The following is an 18,039-nucleotide window of genomic DNA, read 5'->3' as shown; positions in this document are numbered from 1 at the left end:
ACGATTTCTGTAATGTCAGAAAAGAACTCAAATGGGTCTTGCTGAGCTTGAAGCATGCGTTGGTGTGTAAATTCTTCGCTGGAAAAGTGTCTTCCAAGTGTTTGTGACTATGTCTGAAAGAAACTGCATTAAAGGGTCGGTGGAGGAAGAATATGGGGTGAAAAGACCAAATTGCCCATGGTAAATCGGAGCTCTCGCCGGATTTTCAACGGGGAACGGTCGGAGGGGCCAAATCAACTAAAAACAGTTATTTTCAGGGACTAAATCGATGATTTCGCGATTAAGGGACTACATTGATATTTCGCTAACAATTGAGGGACCAAATCGTTGATTTTTCCTTTTTTTTTTTATTAAAAAAAAAACATGGACAGGTGAGGAGAAAATTAGATGGGAAATGGCACTATGGCAGCAAATAAGTCAAATTATTGGAAATTCAACTTTATATGCCCTTTACATGGTCCAATTCATCAACGATACAAATGGTTTTGTTTGTATTATGATATATATATATATATATATATATATATATATATATATATATATATATATATATATATATATATATATATATATATTTATTTATTTATTTATGAATAAAAAAATTTATACAATTTTATTTAGGGCATATTTTTTTAAGATAAAAAAAAGTGCATAAAATGTATGATACAATATAATTGTTGCCAAAACAAGTCTTTATATAATTATATCCTTGTATGTTTTTTCGTGACTTTTATCGTTAGTTTTTATTCTTATGAAATAATGTGTAGTAGTATTTTTTTTTCCGTGAATTTTATCGTTAGCTTTTATTTTTATGGAATATTGTGTAGTAGTAGTAATGATAAGGTATGGTTATTTTTAAATTTTGTTTATGGTTTCTTGTCTTAATGCCTTTCCATTACATGCCCTACTCTTTCCCAAGTTAAATTTTAATTTTTTTGCCTTTGATTTAGTAGTCAAAAATAAAAATACAGCTCATCCCGATAGAACTAACTCAAGTGATAAATCAAAATCAATACTCCCTCAGCAGAGTGAGAATTTGACTCACACCACTAAGATCATGTTTGAATTGAATATGCTTACTAACTATTTTTTAATACCAAAAAATATAATAATAAACATTTTACAATCGAATATTGTAGCAAACGTACATTGAATAATCAATGTTATATCCCAAATATGACCATCTTATGATATATATATATATATATATATATATATATATATATATATATATATATATATATATATTAGTAATATAATCTACTATACTAATAAGAGCCCAAGAGAGTTAGGCCTATAATGGGTAGAAAAAATGGCGGTCATAGATTTTAATTAAATGAATGGCTCAGATTGATTGAAAGATTGATCAGATTTAAATTTTACATTAAAATTTTCTAAAATACCCACACACCGTTACTAATTCCGTTAAAATTTTAAGAATTGCCGTTAGTTCACTGTTAACTTACTCATTGATTTCAATAGAAAAAGGTCTTAGGTTCGAATCTCATCCCAATCAAAATTGGCATAATTAGTACTCTATTTTACTCTTAGAGCCCAAGAGAGTTAGGCCTATAATGGGTAGAAAAAATGGCGGTCACAGATTTTAATTAAATGAATGGCTCAGATTGATTGAAAGATTGATCAGATTTAAATTTTACACTAAAATTTTCTAAAATACCCACACACCGTTACTAATTCCGTTAAAATTTTAAGAATTGCCGTTAGTTCACCGTTAACTTACTCATTGATTTCAATAGAAAAAGGTCTTAGGTTCGAATCTCATCCCAATCAAAATTGGCATAATTAGTACTCTATTTTACTCTTATTAAATTATATAAATAATAATTTAGTAGTTACAACAAAAAATAATACATATGCATTTCTTTAATTTATAATTATGTGTCCATAATGCTTTTATTAAAAAAAAAATCATTATCAATAAATTAACTAAGAGAAATAATTTTATTAGTTATATTGTCTTTATTTTTCTTCAATATAATTTTTTTTTATATTCAAATTTATTAATTGATTATATTCGCTATATTATCCTTACAATGTCTTTATTCAGTGAAAAAAAAATTATTAATTATCAATAAATTAATTAAAAGAAATATTTTCATTAGTTATATTGTCTTTATTTTTTTCAAATGTAATTTTTACATTCAAATTCATCAATTGGTTATATTCACTATATTATCTATTATCTTTTTTCTGCACTACTTTTCTAATTAAATATCAAAGTTATAATACAAAATAATGCTATTTATTTACCAAGTATTTTATTAATACCGTGAAAAAATTAAAAAAATATAATTAATAAAACCAACCATATTAACTACTTGAGAGATTTTGTGACAAAGAGTATTCAAATCACACAACAAATTGAAGTGAGAACTACCTCGCAATGTCCTTGTTTGACAATCAGCAGTTAGGGGTTAGCGTTAGCGGATTTGACCAGCGAATTTATTTAATTATTAACATGGAATAAGGTTCAAATTGGCCACTGAACGTAACCTGAAAATGCAATTAGGCCACAGAACGAAAAAAAAAAGTACAATTAGGCCACTGAACACTCCAAAAATGTGCAATTTCACCTGATAGCAGGTTACCCTCAATTTTAGCAAGTTATCTGCTTACGTGGCAGCTGAGTTGGCATTTTTAATAAATTTTAAATAATTTTTAATAAATTTTAATAATAAATTTTTATTTAAAAAATTTAAAAAAAAATAAAAACGACTTTATTTTATTATTTATTTATTTTTTTCAATTTTTTATAAAATTTATTATTAAAATTAATTATTAAAAATTATTTAAAAATGCCAACTCAGCTGCCACGTAAGCAAGTAACCTGCTAAAATTGATGGTAACCTGCTATCCGGTGAAATTGCATACGTTTGGAGAGTTCAGTGGCCTAATTGCACGTTTTTAGAGTGTTCAGTGGCCTAATTGCACTTTTTTTCGTTCAGTGGTTTAATTACATTTTCAGGTTACGTTCAGTGGCCAATTTGAACCTTATTCCTATTAACATTGGGTAGTAAAAATGACCGCCAAATTATTAAATCAAATGAATGGTTCATATTGTTCAGGTTTTAACTTTTTTCTTTTAAGATTTTCTAATTTATCCTTAATTATATGATTATCCATTTAATTTTTCCGTTAATTCACCGTTAGTCTAAATCTAATATTAAAGTCTAATATAGAATTATAATTGCACAATTAATCTAATTCTAATATTAAAGCCTTAATAGAACTTAACCACAAATGCTAATGTCGGAATCTCCTCAATTGTTAAAGTATATATTTAATATTTTATTCCCTAATTTTTATTTGTTCTCCCTTATGTCCCGTATTTGGTTTCAACCATACCTATACAATTATTTTATTGACAATTATAATCAATCTTGACTATATTATCTTGTATTTGTAAACTTAGAATTACCTATTTAACCCGCACCGGCTTAGCTCAATGGTTTTGAACCTCGGCGGCAGCAGTGCGGGAATTATGTCCAAAGTGGGCAGATTCCTTGTCCACAATGCTCTGTCGGGTCGGAGTGTGGGGGGGCCTTGGGGTTGGAGACTCAACCTTTGAGAGAAGAATTACCTATTTAAATACGCAAATTCAACCTTCAATTATCTATGCATGAACAATTTCAATATAATCCTGCCTTAATGTACTTTAAAGTACTTATTTAAAAAAAAAATTGGACATTATCCCAATCGCGCAATGCGTGTAAAAAGCTAGTAATTATAATACAAGCTCACAAGTTGCTCGAGTCAAGTATTAAAATTCTTGAATCTGACTTGATTGGTTACTTGAACTATTTGAGCTCGAGCTCAGGTCGGTATTAATCAAACCAAATTTGAATATTTATTGAATTGAGCTCGAGTAACTTGACGCATTTAAATCTTTAGTTTGATCTATATATAGCGTTGTTCTTAGCAAGTTTGATTATATTACCATGTTGTATATGAAATTGATCCAATATCATTATTTATGAAAACTTAATAGCCATGATATTCCTTTGTAAATTGAATATCCTTTAATTTTTTAAAAAAAATTGTTTACATTAAAAGAGTAAGGTATAATTAATGAGTAGATCAAGCATGCCATTTTCATTTTCATGTCATTTTTATTTTCAATTTGTTAGAACACACCTTTTGCCAACTTATTACTTGTCTTTCATGATCTATTTATGATATTTTTGGGATTCATCATCTACTTATATATGAGTATTCATAGATAAGTATTTCATGGTTTGCTTTCAACAAACGCTTACATTTTTTAAAAAAATATAAAAAGAATTTTTAAAAAATAATTAATATGTACTTTTTAGGTGTTTGGTATTGAAAATTTATGAAGTCTTTTGAGATATTGGAATAAATTAAAATGATAACTTTGATAAGTACAATTGTCAAAATCGATTCAACCCTCACTGAATGAACTCATTAAATCCGAATTTTAGACGAGTTAAGTTAGAATTTTCTCAAATTCAATGTTTGTCCGACCCGCTTCACATTACATATAAAGTATGTTTGGGAGAGCTGAATTAAGGGTTACCCAGTCAGACTAACCCCTAAATTACTAAAGCATAATTTGCCAAAATTGCTCTCATTTTCACACTATCTGCTCTCATTTTCACACTATCAGTTTCACAGTTTCTTTATGAATCATTAGGTCCGCAGCCACAGTAGAGAGTCACAGCTTCAACTTCTTGAAGCCTTCAATTGATCACGTACTTCTAATTTCTCAAATCTAAAGCCTTCAACTCCTAATTTCTCAAATCTAAAGCTTTCAACTCCTAATTTCTGTGGACAACGCCGCCCTGTGACGAGTAGGAGACGAAGCCGCAACGAATCAGACAAATAGCATCACCACAGTACGCGCGTAGTTAACAAATTAGTTTATTAAATTATTATTTTAATTTTTAAGCACAAAATGTAAATTGTTCATGTGTAATGGTATGTATTTAACTACTCCATATATATTAATTTTAATTACAAGAATAAAAATGTAGAATATTAAATATATTTAACAAGAGTTAATTTCATTTTTCATCCTAAATTTATAAGTGGTAATTGTTGTAATGCAGATTTGTTTGCAGGCCTTTAGCTCGCGAAGAACAGTAAAAACAGGAAGAAGAATATAAAGAACAGAGGAAAGAGATTTCTTATTGAGTTAATACCCAAAATCGTCCTCGACTATAGTGATTTTCTCAATTTCGTCCTAAACGACTTTAGTGACCTAATATCGTCCCAGACTTTTGTGTTTCGCTCAATTTAGTCCTCAATTTGTTATTCCGTCAAATTGGTGTTAAATAAAGGGACAATTCAGTAATGTCAATATTGATCTCTCTTTACTTTCAACTTGTAAAGTGCGAAATTCCTCTTTCTTGTACAAATTACACCCAGAATTACTCCCGGACCTGCAAATCAAATTTTATATTCGCAGTTTTAGGAGTAATTTTGGGAGTAATTCGTTAAAAAAAAAAGGATTTCGCAGTTCACATGTCTATAAGTAAAGAGATACCAATATCAAAATTACTGAATTGTCTATTTATTTAACACCAAATAGACAGAATAACAAATGAGGGACTAAATTGAGCAAAAACACAAAAGTCTGGGACTAAATTGAGCCAAACACAAAAGTCTGAGACGATATTAGGTCACCAAAGTCGTTTAGGACGAAATTGAGAAAAACCACTATAGTCAAGGACGATTTTGGGTATTAACTCATTTCTTATTCATTCATCAACTATGTACATCACTATATCAATATATATAACAGCTATTACAATACCATACCATAAATATAAAGCCGTTACCAATCATCTCATTAATGATAGAATAATGTCCATAATTAGATTTTACAACAGTAATCTATTTTTATCTCTTTTTAATTATAACATTCACATTTAATCTTAGTATTATTATAACATAACCATTTTTTGTCATTTATCAACAAAACAGTTTTAATGCGGTTAAATACAAAGTCATTTCGGATACGGATTTTTCAAAAAATGATCAAAACGTCTTTATATTTAATGCATTTGTATTTAACGATATTTCAACAAGATTTTTTTGACGAAGGACCAAAAATGATCATGTTACAATAATATTATGACTAAAAAAATTAAAAGTGAAGTGTCACTTATAAATCTGTGACAAAAATAAAATTAATTATATTTAACAATGATCTATATTTTTGTCTAATTAATTTCCATTTAGTCCATTCATGAATATTCAATAAATCAAATAATAGAGTTAATTTCACCCGATGTTTATTGTCTTTGGTGGTAATTCCAAACTTAGTTTCAGACTATCGTTTTTGCCATTTAACATGCCAAATTATTATTTTTTAGACACTTTTAGTCCTTTTTATGTTTTTTTTTAAATTTTTTTTAGTAAGGACATTTTTGTTTATTCATATTTTTCTTTTGTTATTTTTCCGGTTTTAACCAGTTTAATTAGTTTATGACTTTATTAAAAATTAGTTGAAAAATATAGTTACTAAAAATTGGAGGTTACCTAAAGTTATAAACCGATTAAATTGACTGAAATCTAAAAAATACTCCGTAACAAAAGAAAATATGAAAATACAAAAATACTCTTACTAAAAATAAATTAAATTTGAAATTACCACCAAAGACGATAGACATTTGGTGGAATTAATAATAATTACATTAACTATTTAAAAATTCCCTACATTTCGATGAATGATTTCGGTTAGTTACTCTTTTTTTTTTGAGATTTGGTAATTTGGACCATTTAGGTGACTTACTTTTATCCCTTTCTTCTTCCTTTTAATTCTATAGAATTTGTTGTCAGGAATATCATTGTTATGAACAAGCGTAAGTGCGATTTAAGCTGAATCAATATCCAGATCTGAAAGGTTGAGTTGGAGTTGGGTGAATGGCGAAATTCGTTGAAGCAGATAATGCAGAAGCTATAATTACAAGGATTGAGCATAAGTCCCGGAAGATCGAGAGCCTCCTCAAACAGTTGCGTATTCATTCCGCTATCCTTGTGAAATTTCCATTTTGATCTCTGCATACTCGTGGGAAATAGGTCTGATCTTACGTTGTGTTTTTGTTAGGTATAAACCAGTGGAAGCTCTGAAAACAGCTCTTGAAGGGTCGCCTCCCAAGACCAAAGATGAAAGATGCAAGGTTCAATATTTTCTCACCTCGTCTAGGATTCCACAAAACAATATTGATTGAGTTTATTTATCATTATTTATTTTGATTCATTATTTTGCTGGGTGTGTTTGTAGTCTGCGAATTGGATTGTAGTGCACAGGGCAATTATGGCTATAAAGGATTTGGACAGCTTGTTCTCTTCTCTAGATCCTGAGTACTATGATATTCTAATGAAGTAAGCTCCTCATTCCTTTTTTTTTTTTTTTTTGGTATAGTATTTTATCCATGAAATGTCTAGGGCTTTGATATTGTGGTATGACACTAATGGTAACCTGAATATGAGGGAGCAAATAGAACAGCAGAAATATATGTGTTTAGTTGATAGAGGGTTTATACATGTTAGATTTACGAGAATGATGAAATTTAGGATGCTTTACTGCTTAGTAGTTTCTTCCTCGAGGGAAGATGCAGATGCTATTGTGCAGGGTGCATAAAGTGCAAATAAGAAAAAGGAAGGAATGAGAAGGGAAGCAATCAACTATAAATGAGACCTAGGCTCTTCACTAGATAAGTTTCCGAGTATCAAATAAGTGCAGGGAGGGACGGGAGGTCGGAGATTTTGTCATAATTTTTTAGTAGGATTCTTCTTGAGTTTGCTTTCCTTGAATTAGCATCATCTTGAGTTCTCTAATTTGCTGAATAATCATATTCTGGAATCTGAAGACAGTATTTCTTTGAACGATTTGTGTTACAATATAGAATTATATAGGGTAGGAAGTTGTGCTTATTGTAAGACAATTGAAATGTTGTGTTAACAGAAATAAAACACAGCCTAGTTCAATAAGTGGCATGATTAGTTCTTAACTTCGAATGCTGCCTATTTGGTATTTGCCTAGCTGCCTTACTGCATTGAAACATAACACATTTGCAACCCAAACAAACAGAATTTTACACGAGTATCAGACTAGTTGTATAGCCAAATCACATTGGTATGTTGGGTCATTCACAGGTACCTATACAGAGGCTTGTCTACCGGAGATCGTCCCACTTGTGATCAATGCCTAAGAATTCATGAAAAGCTGACCGAGAAAGCTGGGTTGGGTTGTATAGTACGTTGTCTAGCTGACACACAAAATACCGTCTAGTGTTGCCTCTCTCTATATGTTTCAGAGGAAGAACTATTTTGTCAAAGTCCTGCTTTGATATATACTCCACAATTGTAGCATGAATCATAATTAATAAACGTCTTTCTTGAATCGTTTATAAGCGACTTGTTACAAGCTTTATCCTTGTTTACTTTATATGGAGTCTAAGCTGTATGAAACTTGTTAGGATAGAAAAGAGAAAAACTCTTTTTGCCATACAATCTTTTAAACCCAATTTTATCTCAATAGCATAACTTCTTGCAATATACATAACAATTATTCCTCTTGCACAATTATAACTTGTGAAAAAAGAGCATCTAATTATTATGTTGTTATTGAACTTTTAATCTTTTCGTGTTAAGTGACATACAATGCTGCAAATAGTGAAAACCCGAACAGGCCAAAATCATGTTAATGTTTCAAATCTTTTCATTATAAGGGAAACATGAACAAATTCTAATGATGAATTGGCACACAAAGTGATATAAAATTGGCAGGCGTACTAGTTCTATAGAAAGAAAAACAAGGAAGCCAAAAATTAAATCAGGTCAAACTTCTGAAATCTTTATAAAACTTGCAGGAATATATTATATACACTATAAGAAGCACAACGTAACTGCAAAAAAAAGCCTTATTACCCTTTCCCAACCAAACATGTAATGAACTTATTCCCTTAAGGCACTATACAAGCTACTTTGCCTTTTAATCTGTGAAAATCAAAAGATTATTGTACACAAAAACAATGCAAAACATGTACAATCAATATTTTTCAAGAGCTTATTCTTTTGATCTGTAAAGGCCCCAAAAAGAGAGGTGGTGTGTCTTGATTCTGTATCATGCAGACTTAGACGGTACTTTCTTTTTGGTAAAGAACATCAAGACCCGTGGTATGATTGGTTTCTTCTTTTTCTTTGAGCTCTTCCCTTCAGAAGATGTATCAGATTTGGTGCTGCCTTCTTGCGAAATAGATGATTCTTTCGAGTAGATTGGATTCTTCAGTCCGCTTGGGATAGACATAGACCACCTATGGTGAATTGTAGGGGCAGCCTCCGGTTTTGATTCTTTTCTCTCCTCAACACCTGATCTCGGGGTAAGTGTTGGATTTTCTGGATGAGATTCAGTGGCATGGTCTGACCTCCATTTTCTCAGCTCTTGTTCTACAGCCAGCTTCCCTTTCTTGGCTTTCTCGGACTTCTCTAGTGCAATTCGTAGACCCTCCTTTCTTACAGATAACTCAGAATTAACTTCCTCCAGCCTATTCAGGCTTTTCCACTCGGACTGCTTGGCTACCTTAATTTGAGAGATAGCAGCAGCCACCCTCATTTTAGCTCGCTCTTCTGCCTTGTTGGCCTTCTTGGTCAGCACATAATATTCTTCTAAAGAAAGTGTTACTCCAGTTCCTGCACCCTCACCATTGGTGCTTTGAGCTAAATCACTCTCTTCCAGTGCACTCATAGCTGCTGCTGCCAACTTCTCTGAAGCTTTTGCAGCTTCGATCTCCATTCGAGCTGCGAGTAGTCTACTTTCCACGGTTCTAGCTGCAGCACTCACTTGCTCTGCTTCCTCCTTTGCTTTTCTCAGCTCTTCACGAGCTGTTTCAGCAGCCGACTTTGCAAGGTCTGCCTCTCGTGCTGCCTCTTGCAGTTGTTTCGAAAGCTCCGCCAACCTTTCTCTAGCTTCTTTCTCTTTCACCTGTGCGAGGGCAATATCTGACTTGGTCGTGCTTAGCTCGACTTCGAGAGATGCAACCGCAATCGATGCCATTCCTTCTCTCTGCTCAACGTTGGAAAGCTCCGACTTTTCCTTTTCCAGTTCCGACTTCAATGAAGTGGCTGCCACTCTCAGGCAATTCACTTCATCCATTGCTTTCTCCAAATTATGCTTCACTTCTCTGAGTTCCTTCTTAGCTGACTCCGCTGCTGCTAGCATTTCGAAATGAGTCTTTCGTTCTGGATCTAGCAACTCACCTTTTGTGTTCCCTCCATCAGTTTCTGCTTCCCGCTTTGCTTCCATATAATTGGCCAATTCTGCTTTCAGATCGTGCAGCAAGGCCGTAGCAGTGTCTAAATTTGATTTGAGATCCTTTACGGTCTCGATCTGCTGGTTTGTCTTCTCGAGCTCCTCTTCTGCCTGCTTGACTTCTTTCTCCCAGAATAGAATATCCTGCTCTCTCGCCATTGCTGCTCCAAGTCTATGTTCCTCAGCCTCCAAATGCGCAGCATGTGCAGCATCTAAATCGCCCCTCAAGGTTATAAGCTCGATAGTTAAATCCTCCACCGTCTTCTCGACTTCTTGGGAAGCCAAAACAGCGTCCTCCGCCTTTTTTACCCACGCATCTCTATCAGACACCATGAGAGAATAATCTACCTGGAGTTGTTCCAAGTCAGTCGTCACACTTTTCAGCTCAGATGCGGCAGCCATATGCCTGGCTATAGCTACCTCGAGCTGCACTTTGGCGGCAGTGCTAGCCTCATCGGTGATTCCTAGCTCAATCTCTTCCACTCGGAGCATTGCAAGCTCGGAATCCTGTTTCGCTTGTTGCTCCTCTATTTGTGCTCTCTCGAGGTTAAGCTTCAATTCTTCAATTAGTCTTTTAGTGCTGTCCAACTCCTTCAAAACATTCACTTTTGCCTCATCAGCATCTTCGCACTGTTTTTTCAACAATGGAATGTCTTCGTTCACTTTGAGTAGTTCATGATCAATAAACTTTCGTCTCTGCATTCAAAATCATCATAAAACCTGAATCAAGAGTTGGAAAAGGACAAGTACGAGGTAAATATCTGAGAGTAGGAAATGGTTATACCTCCATAGTCTGGGATCGATGAGCTTTCCAGTCAACAATAGCACCGAATCTAGAAACGGCTTGCTTCACCGATTCAAAAGGTGCTGCTGTGTCAATTTGAGCATTTTCGGGATGTTTGGAAGCGGTAGCGGCTGCTGAGGTTTTGAAAAATAGGTTGGAAAGTTTTGCTAGAGCCTGGCCACCGTTACCTGATGTCATAAAACTATTTCCACTTTGAGTCGCTTGAGGGGGTGAAGCAGAATGTGTATCGCTCTCGTCCTTGCTCACTTGAGGGGACGAGGCAAATGGTGTATCTGCAGAAGAAATAGCCTCTTTAGATAGCTCTGAAGCATCGATTGTCCTTGTTTCTGAGTGACCAGCACTTTCGGTCCCTTCCACTTCACAGGATGAGGTCAGACATGTATCGGCATCATTTTCTGTTGCTTTTTTCAATTGCTCTAATACATCATTGATTCTTTTTTCTGCATTATTGTCATTCTCAGCCTCTCTTGCGCTATGGGATGAGGTGGAAGGTGTGTCAGCACCGTTTCCAGGAGAAGTAATTTCTGTAGATAACTCTGAAGCAATCGTGGGTCCTGTTTCCGACTGATTTGGCAGGACAGATATCGGTTCTTCTGGAAGTTTCAGCGTGTCTGAGTTAGAATTACTGGGTAACGAAGGTGAGGCATCTTGTATAATTGCAGGGTCTTGGGTATGAGCAGCGGGGAGAGAACCGGAATCACTTGGCTTTGCATCTAAGACGGATAAAGGAAGGGATTCTGGGAGAGCCGTAGAATTTTCATCTCTGCGACGCTCCAATGGTTCTGGATTCTCTGGTAGTGGAAGTAATGCTTCCAGTTGGGGAGATTCAGTTTCAAATGTTATAATACCCGTTTCGCTTTCATTGACCGGAGAAGAAGTTGAAATAATCAAATTTCCCGATGGAGAAGGTTGATCCTCTTCCAGGTATCCACCGCCATCATCATGCTCGGCTTTACAACTATCTGAAGCCTGCATTTCATGGCTCATTTTTCCATCGATGTTTTCGCTCGTCTCAGATGCTGCACCGTTTGCCCGATCCTCGTTCAGTATAGAAGCCTCAGATACAATAGAGCATTCTGACGGACCATTTTCCTTCATACTTTTCACATCCTCCATTCAAGAAACAGCTAAGGTGAACCAAGTTGTGACGAGAATCCTGAGAAATAAAGGAAACTGAGAATACATACGTTTAATGATATATTTAGCATTCATATAGCAGATCAGGCTTTTCTATACTCTAATTCTCCTTCAATTTCGTTGGTTAAAAACAAGAGGATCGGAACATTGAACCATTACATACAACCTTAAACAACCTCTGTATATACAATCTGTGTTTTTCTTCATTTTCCATCCCCCCCTTGCATGGTAATTCCTGTGGTTTTATAGTTGGGGAAAACCTAGGGACCATTTAGAAGGGGCAACAGAATAACGAATCATCGAATATAGACCACATCGTCCGACAAGGATGAATCCTTGATGTCTTTGTCCCCAAACAACCCCAATTTTATGAATCAAAATTGCCCACCCAATTTACAGATTTTCTAATTGCCTTTCCTCAAACCAAAATTTCCAAAAAAGGCAAACAAACACAAAAACATAAAATCATCTCAAATCAAAGTTTCCAAACAATCCTAGCTTCTTTCTAGCTTTGCTTTTCATATCGGCGTATACATGTAGGAAGAACAATCATATCAAAGATTAAGATCAATTATTGAAACATTAAAACAAAACAGGGATTACCAGAGACAACAAATCATCGTTTGCGGATTAAAAACTCCAAAAAAAAAAAAAAAAAAAGGAAAAAAACAGAGAAGAACAAACATACCAGGAATCAGTGGAAGCACCACAGAGAAGTCAAAATTCTGACGCTGCAAATGAATCCGCCTCTGTGTCTGGGTGTCTCTGACTCTCTTTCGTTGTTATATAAAATTTTTTAAAATAAAAGATAAAAAGGTAAGAAAAGTCACTGGTTTGAAAATTTCTAAAGGGAACCTCAAATCCTCAATCATAAAATCCGGAAGAAAATTTTTTTTTTTTTTTTTTAAAGTAAAAATGAAAAGAGGATTACACGTGGTGGGAAACACATGAGCCTACCTACGGAGATACCGTTCCGATGTTTTTCCATTTGTTTGTGAACTTTAAGGATTTGTCCTTTTTTTTGGTTTGTTTTATACTCCGTACAATTCTTTGTTGGAATCGAAGGTAAATTAAAGAGAGACCCGTAATTAATAAATTATTGGCTAGTAGATGAAATGAAACAAGTCTCTCCCAATTTAATGAAGATTTTTATGTTTGAGTTTTGAGAACACAGCTTCTTTGAAACTTATCAACCAGTTATGATTGAATTAATTTTAATTAACTAACCAAATAAAATTATCATTGAAATTTCATTTTTTATTTTCATTTATTATAAGCGTATAATCCATTGTGAAGCATGCCTAGTGTAAGTCAAATATGAATATTTTTTGTGTTTGGTACACCTAAAGTTGTCCCCTTCCCAAATAAAATCACACAATTTTCTTTACATACTACAACTATTATCTTCACCACAATAAGGTTAATCTAAATTTGATCCGGATCACGATTACAAATCCATCAATAAGAGCATCTAAAGCAATGGCGTTTTCACCGTGTTTGAGGAAGAAAAAAAAAATCACGAGTGTTGTTTCTGAACAAATGGGAATGATGTTTTTTTTTTAGGTATTTTTGGTTTGCAAGTGAAGGTTTTTTGTGGGGTCCAAGTGAAAAGAGAAAAGGAGAAAAGGAATTCCAAATTTGTGCGCGTGGCGCAATATTCACACCCAGTAGGCTCATGCATATCACTATTAATTTTTTCATAGGCTCATGCATATCACTATTAATTTTGTTCGTAGGCTCATGCATATCACTATTAATTTTTTTCGTCCAACACAGTGACTAATCCCCTCGCTGAATTGTAGATACCTCTTTGGTGGGACAGTTGGCCAAGAAATTTAAAACTGCTCAATTCCCAAAAGCAATGATCAAATCCTCTACCTTTGATTAAGGATGCCTTAAACACGTTATCCAATCCCCACGTTCACGCCAATTAGCAGAGGTTTTTTTTTTTCAAACACAAAAGTTGACACTTCTGTTTCTTGATTCTTCTTCTTCTTTGTCAAATAACAATAGTTTTAATAGCCACAAAAGTCACATAAAACGGCAAGAAATGGTGGAATAGAATTGGAACTTGAAGTTAATTAAACTATATATTCAGAAACCATATACAATAAATAAATTATATGTGCCAACCAAATAAAACCATATTATATGTGCATGCATAAAATTCTATGTGAAAAAATATGAATCATCATCAGAAACAATAATGAAGCTCAAGGGGGTAAAAAAAATGGCAGAAAACTGTAGATCAGACACGCATCAGTTAAACTTTCTAGGATCAGTAACATTGATGTTCAAATGCTCATCTTTTAACCCCATTTTTCTAGCCTTATTCCTATCCCATTCCAACTCAATCTTCCTCCGCTCCGATAATTCGCAAAATTTCTGCAAGCTTTCATCCATGGAGTCATGAAGTCTCCACCACGTCCGATGCGCCACGTCACTGGCGTAAACGCGTTGATCTTCAATGTCCCAATTGCAATCGTAGTCTCTATAACAGAGCCACGGCTTTAACCCTAAGTAATGAATGGCGTAAAGCTTGGGAGGGTCCGACCCGAATAGCTGGTTCTTCACGCCGGCTTCGACGGAGGAATTGGACCAGAAATTCTTCAGGAAATTCACCCTTCTCGGCAACCTATGCCACCAGACGAAAACCTCGTTTAGGAAACCCTGGTCGCCGCCGTTGTAGGAGACGATCTCCTTCCGGCGCTGCATGAACATGCGGAAAGTGCAATTGGAAGGCTCGATGACCATGACGCCGGAGTTGAAGATGGAGCCGTCGTTGCCGGAGGCCGACATCTGAGGGAAATGGAAGAGGATGTCGATGTTGCGCTGGACGATGATGTCGGCGTCGATGAATATGATCTTGTCGTACTCGGTGAGCTGCCATAGCCGGAACTTGCTGTAATTGTATTCGTTGTAGGTGCCCTTCTCGGCCCTAGGGTTTCGGATCCGTTTGATGAATCGGAGCTTCCAGCCGGCATTGATGAGAGCTTGGCGTTTGTTGGGGGATATACTCTTGTCCAGGAGGAGGATAAGGTCGCGTTTGGTTCCCGTCCGGAGGAGGCTCTGGGCAAGAGTTATCGCACCGCAGACATAGGCGTCGGTTGAATGAAGAACAGTCACATAGGCTTCTCGTTTTGATACTGTTGTGCTTTCCTCAAGCTTGGAAACATCATAAACTTCATCTATACCTGCACATGTAGAGTTATATAGCTAAGCTTATAATTTATTTTAAGCTACTAATGAATAATAAGCTATAAATTCTGTTTGATAATGTTCACAAAACAACCCCGTAATTTAAAATAAGAGCATATACTAATTTAATAACTATGAAATTTTTTATTTTGAGATAATCAGTTATGAGTAACTTAAATTGGTTTATCTAAGTCTTCACTTACCAGACATCAGTTGTAATATTTTATATTTATAAATTTATTAATGGTTTGCATTACAAGTTAATTAAATAAAATGAGATAGAACAATGCAAGTAAAATTATTCTAAACATATTGTTATGGTATTAAATATTCATACAACTAACCACGTGTATAGAAATTTAAAAAGATACTAGTTGTTGGGTCATGATCCTTAGCTTCTAGTCATATATTTCATGATCATGCTGGTTTATTCTTTTGGTTCCATTACTTGGCAACTTAGCAAAACATAAAATTTTAATTGACAATTCCTCCCCAACTAACTAGCACTATTTTATTAAATTATTTATTTTGCATCCAATGTTTTTTATGAGTGTTGAAAAAACTCGTAGTCACTATTCAAAGAATCGAGGGTGTGTCGTGTGCATCGCAAAGTTTTAACTTTTAAATGAAGAAAAACTTGACCAAACCTTAAGGAAATCGAACTAGATAGCTAGAAAGACTCTTTCCAGACGAGTTCGATCAAGAAAGTATTGACTTGACCAAACCTTGAACTTTATAATTATATTAATAGTTGATTGACAAACTACTATATTTACATTTTTTCCCTATATTAATTTCAATGTAAAATTATAATCTATTGAAATTAACTTTCCAACTATTATAATTGCACTAACCAGCCATTAGGTGAAATCCTACCTAAAAATTGTCTTTAATAAGCTAAGTTTTCTTTCTTTCTTTCCTAATAAGCAGAAAATATGTTCATTAGCTTATTACAAAAATCTCTATCACCATATACAATATGATGACATATTATATTATTACATACAAATTCTTATAATAAATAAATTAATCATTATATTATCTTTAAATTATAACATCTTTTAAGTCAGACTTATCTTGAGTAAGAGTTACATTTTAGAGTCTAAATTAATCTTACAATAAAAAAAAAAAAAAAAAAAAAGTGAAAAAGAATTGAAGTACCTTTTCCCCAAAGGGGCAAAGCCAAATTGCAGGAACCAACCGGCAAAGAAACTTTGTGTTCTAATTTCGCCATATCCACTTCAAAATGCCACCAGTCTCCTTCCCTCTCCTTCAAATCATCGCACCGGAAAAGCTCCACCATCGGCCGACACTCGCTCAGCACCACCACCTTCGTCCGCCGGTGCCAGTCCCTCTTCCCTCTCTTCACCGCCAAATTCGCCGCGATCAAATGCAGTTGCAGCCGGAACACATCCCTCCCATCCGCCACGCCTGCCTCCGAATAATTGCATGGCACCTTCGCCACCACCACGTCCACGTACGGGTAGCTCCCCATCTCCGGCATTGGTATCTCCGGGCAAAACGTCCCGTCCATCTCCTCCTCCTCGTCGATCCACTCCGGGAACAGCTCTTTCCACTCGAAAAGCTCCGACGCTTTCTCGAAACTCACGTGGATCGCTTCCCCGCCGTTGACCTCCCACTCCCCGACATCCTCGTCCTTCATGTTCACCATCCCTACCTTCATCCCTCTCCCCCCCATTTCCCTCATGAAACTCGGCCTCTCCCTCTTCACCTTCTTCTTCTCCAACCTCGATTCATTCCCTCGCGGCTCCTCCATCATCGCCTTCATCTTTATCCCTCCATCCCCCTACATTCAAACAATCAACAAATCCTCTAAAAACTACATTCATATAACTATACTGAGAAAGAAATCTGTAGTCACTATTTGATGTCCATAGTTGACCAGCTCAAATTAAGAAAAAGAATCAAACTCGTAACATTCTGGACACCATGAAAGTAAACACAATTATCTCTCTCACCTTACCTTATGATGATGGCACTCGCGTAGAGAGCACGAAAGAAACGATACTGCATTTTCATGGTAAAGGGAAGAAGATGGCCGGAGAAGAAGGGCGGCATAGACGATCAAGAAACCGGCCAATAAAACCAGGTTGATTCTGATGACTAGGGCTTTCGAAGGCTTCAACAACATCATCAACTTCATCGATCTCAAGAAAACTCCCACCGGGAGCTTGTTATACTATGTACTGCTCTGGGTCGGTCTAACCCTACTGCCCCGCTTAGCTTCTAATATGGAAAACACCAATTAATTAGGAAGATTAACATATATTTAAAAGGGATTTAGGCGCAGTTGTTAGAGAGAGAAGAAGGTGATGAAAGGGCATGTAATTAGGGGATTAATATAATCTAGAGAGAAATAATAGGAATCACTAGAAGATTTCCACTCGTCGGTTACTTATGTATGGGTTTTCTTACCTTGCAGACAAAATGTCCGACCAAATATTTAAGAATTACTTACATTTTATCTTACTTTTTTTTTTTCATTGGTATTATTAAAAATCTTACTCAATAGGTGAAATATAATTTTGTATTTGAAAATTACAAATTTAATTTTTGTTAATAATTTATTTCATTTACA

At 34.9% G+C, this 18,039-nt stretch overlaps 3 protein-coding genes across 4 annotated transcripts; 1 reads left to right on the top strand and 2 right to left on the bottom strand.

Moving 5' to 3' along the window:
• The first annotated feature begins 6,739 nt into the window (after positions 1 to 6,739).
• LOC109170017 (actin-related protein 2/3 complex subunit 5A) lies at positions 6,740 to 8,416 on the top strand. Its single transcript, XM_019318936.1, has 4 exons — positions 6,740 to 6,998; positions 7,094 to 7,166; positions 7,271 to 7,371; positions 8,146 to 8,416. The coding sequence occupies exons 1-4, from the start codon at positions 6,910 to 6,912 to the stop codon at positions 8,279 to 8,281; spliced, it is 399 nt and encodes a 132-aa protein (XP_019174481.1). The 5' UTR covers positions 6,740 to 6,909; the 3' UTR covers positions 8,282 to 8,416.
• A 407-nt stretch (positions 8,417 to 8,823) lies between these two features.
• On the bottom strand, positions 8,824 to 13,045 carry LOC109170008 (protein WEAK CHLOROPLAST MOVEMENT UNDER BLUE LIGHT 1-like). The gene is made up of 3 exons (XM_019318922.1): positions 12,931 to 13,045; positions 11,085 to 12,261; positions 8,824 to 10,996 (listed from the first exon to the last, which is right to left on the bottom strand). The coding sequence occupies exons 2-3, from the start codon at positions 12,219 to 12,221 to the stop codon at positions 9,116 to 9,118; spliced, it is 3,018 nt and encodes a 1,005-aa protein (XP_019174467.1). The 5' UTR covers positions 12,222 to 12,261; positions 12,931 to 13,045; the 3' UTR covers positions 8,824 to 9,115.
• Positions 13,046 to 14,368: 1,323 nt separating this feature from the next.
• LOC109170011 (UDP-glucuronate:xylan alpha-glucuronosyltransferase 2) lies at positions 14,369 to 17,862 on the bottom strand. 2 transcript variants are annotated; one of them, XM_019318928.1, is made up of 3 exons: positions 17,425 to 17,862; positions 16,602 to 17,247; positions 14,369 to 15,436 (listed from the first exon to the last, which is right to left on the bottom strand). In XM_019318928.1, the coding sequence occupies exons 1-3, from the start codon at positions 17,602 to 17,604 to the stop codon at positions 14,502 to 14,504; spliced, it is 1,761 nt and encodes a 586-aa protein (XP_019174473.1). In that variant the 5' UTR covers positions 17,605 to 17,862; the 3' UTR covers positions 14,369 to 14,501. The 2 variants fall into 2 exon arrangements, with proteins under 2 accessions (XP_019174473.1, XP_019174474.1); XM_019318929.1 differs by having other exon boundaries at positions 17,420 to 17,514.
• Between the last annotated feature and the right edge of the window lie 177 nt (positions 17,863 to 18,039).

This window comes from Ipomoea nil, unplaced genomic scaffold (assembly GCF_001879475.1).
Source record: "Ipomoea nil cultivar Tokyo-kokei standard unplaced genomic scaffold, Asagao_1.1 scaffold3321, whole genome shotgun sequence".
Classification (NCBI taxonomy): Eukaryota; Viridiplantae; Streptophyta; class Magnoliopsida; order Solanales; family Convolvulaceae; genus Ipomoea; species Ipomoea nil.
Note: the sequence above shows the minus strand (reverse complement) of the source record. Positions and strands in the feature narration are given on the sequence as shown.

What these genes read in the sequence shown, in the direction of transcription:
- LOC109170011 (XM_019318928.1), bottom strand. Translation starts at nt 17,604, where the DNA reads ATGAAGTTGATGATGTTGTTGAAGCCTTCGAAAGCCCTAGTCATCAGA. An exon ending in GCGAGTGCCATCATCATAAG is followed by an intron (nt 17,248 to 17,424) that starts GTAAGGTGAGAG and finishes GTTTGAATGTAG; the next exon opens with GGGGATGGAGGGATAAAGAT. An exon ending in TTTGCCCCTTTGGGGAAAAG is followed by an intron (nt 15,437 to 16,601) that starts GTACTTCAATTC and finishes CTACATGTGCAG; the next exon opens with GTATAGATGAAGTTTATGAT.
- LOC109170017 (XM_019318936.1), top strand. Translation starts at nt 6,910, where the DNA reads ATGGCGAAATTCGTTGAAGCAGATAATGCAGAAGCTATAATTACAAGG. An exon ending in ATCGAGAGCCTCCTCAAACA is followed by an intron (nt 6,999 to 7,093) that starts GTTGCGTATTCA and finishes TGTTTTTGTTAG; the next exon opens with GTATAAACCAGTGGAAGCTC. An exon ending in CCAAAGATGAAAGATGCAAG is followed by an intron (nt 7,167 to 7,270) that starts GTTCAATATTTT and finishes GTGTGTTTGTAG; the next exon opens with TCTGCGAATTGGATTGTAGT.
- LOC109170008 (XM_019318922.1), bottom strand. Translation starts at nt 12,221, where the DNA reads ATGGAGGATGTGAAAAGTATGAAGGAAAATGGTCCGTCAGAATGCTCT. An exon ending in ATCGATCCCAGACTATGGAG is followed by an intron (nt 10,997 to 11,084) that starts GTATAACCATTT and finishes TTTTGAATGCAG; the next exon opens with AGACGAAAGTTTATTGATCA.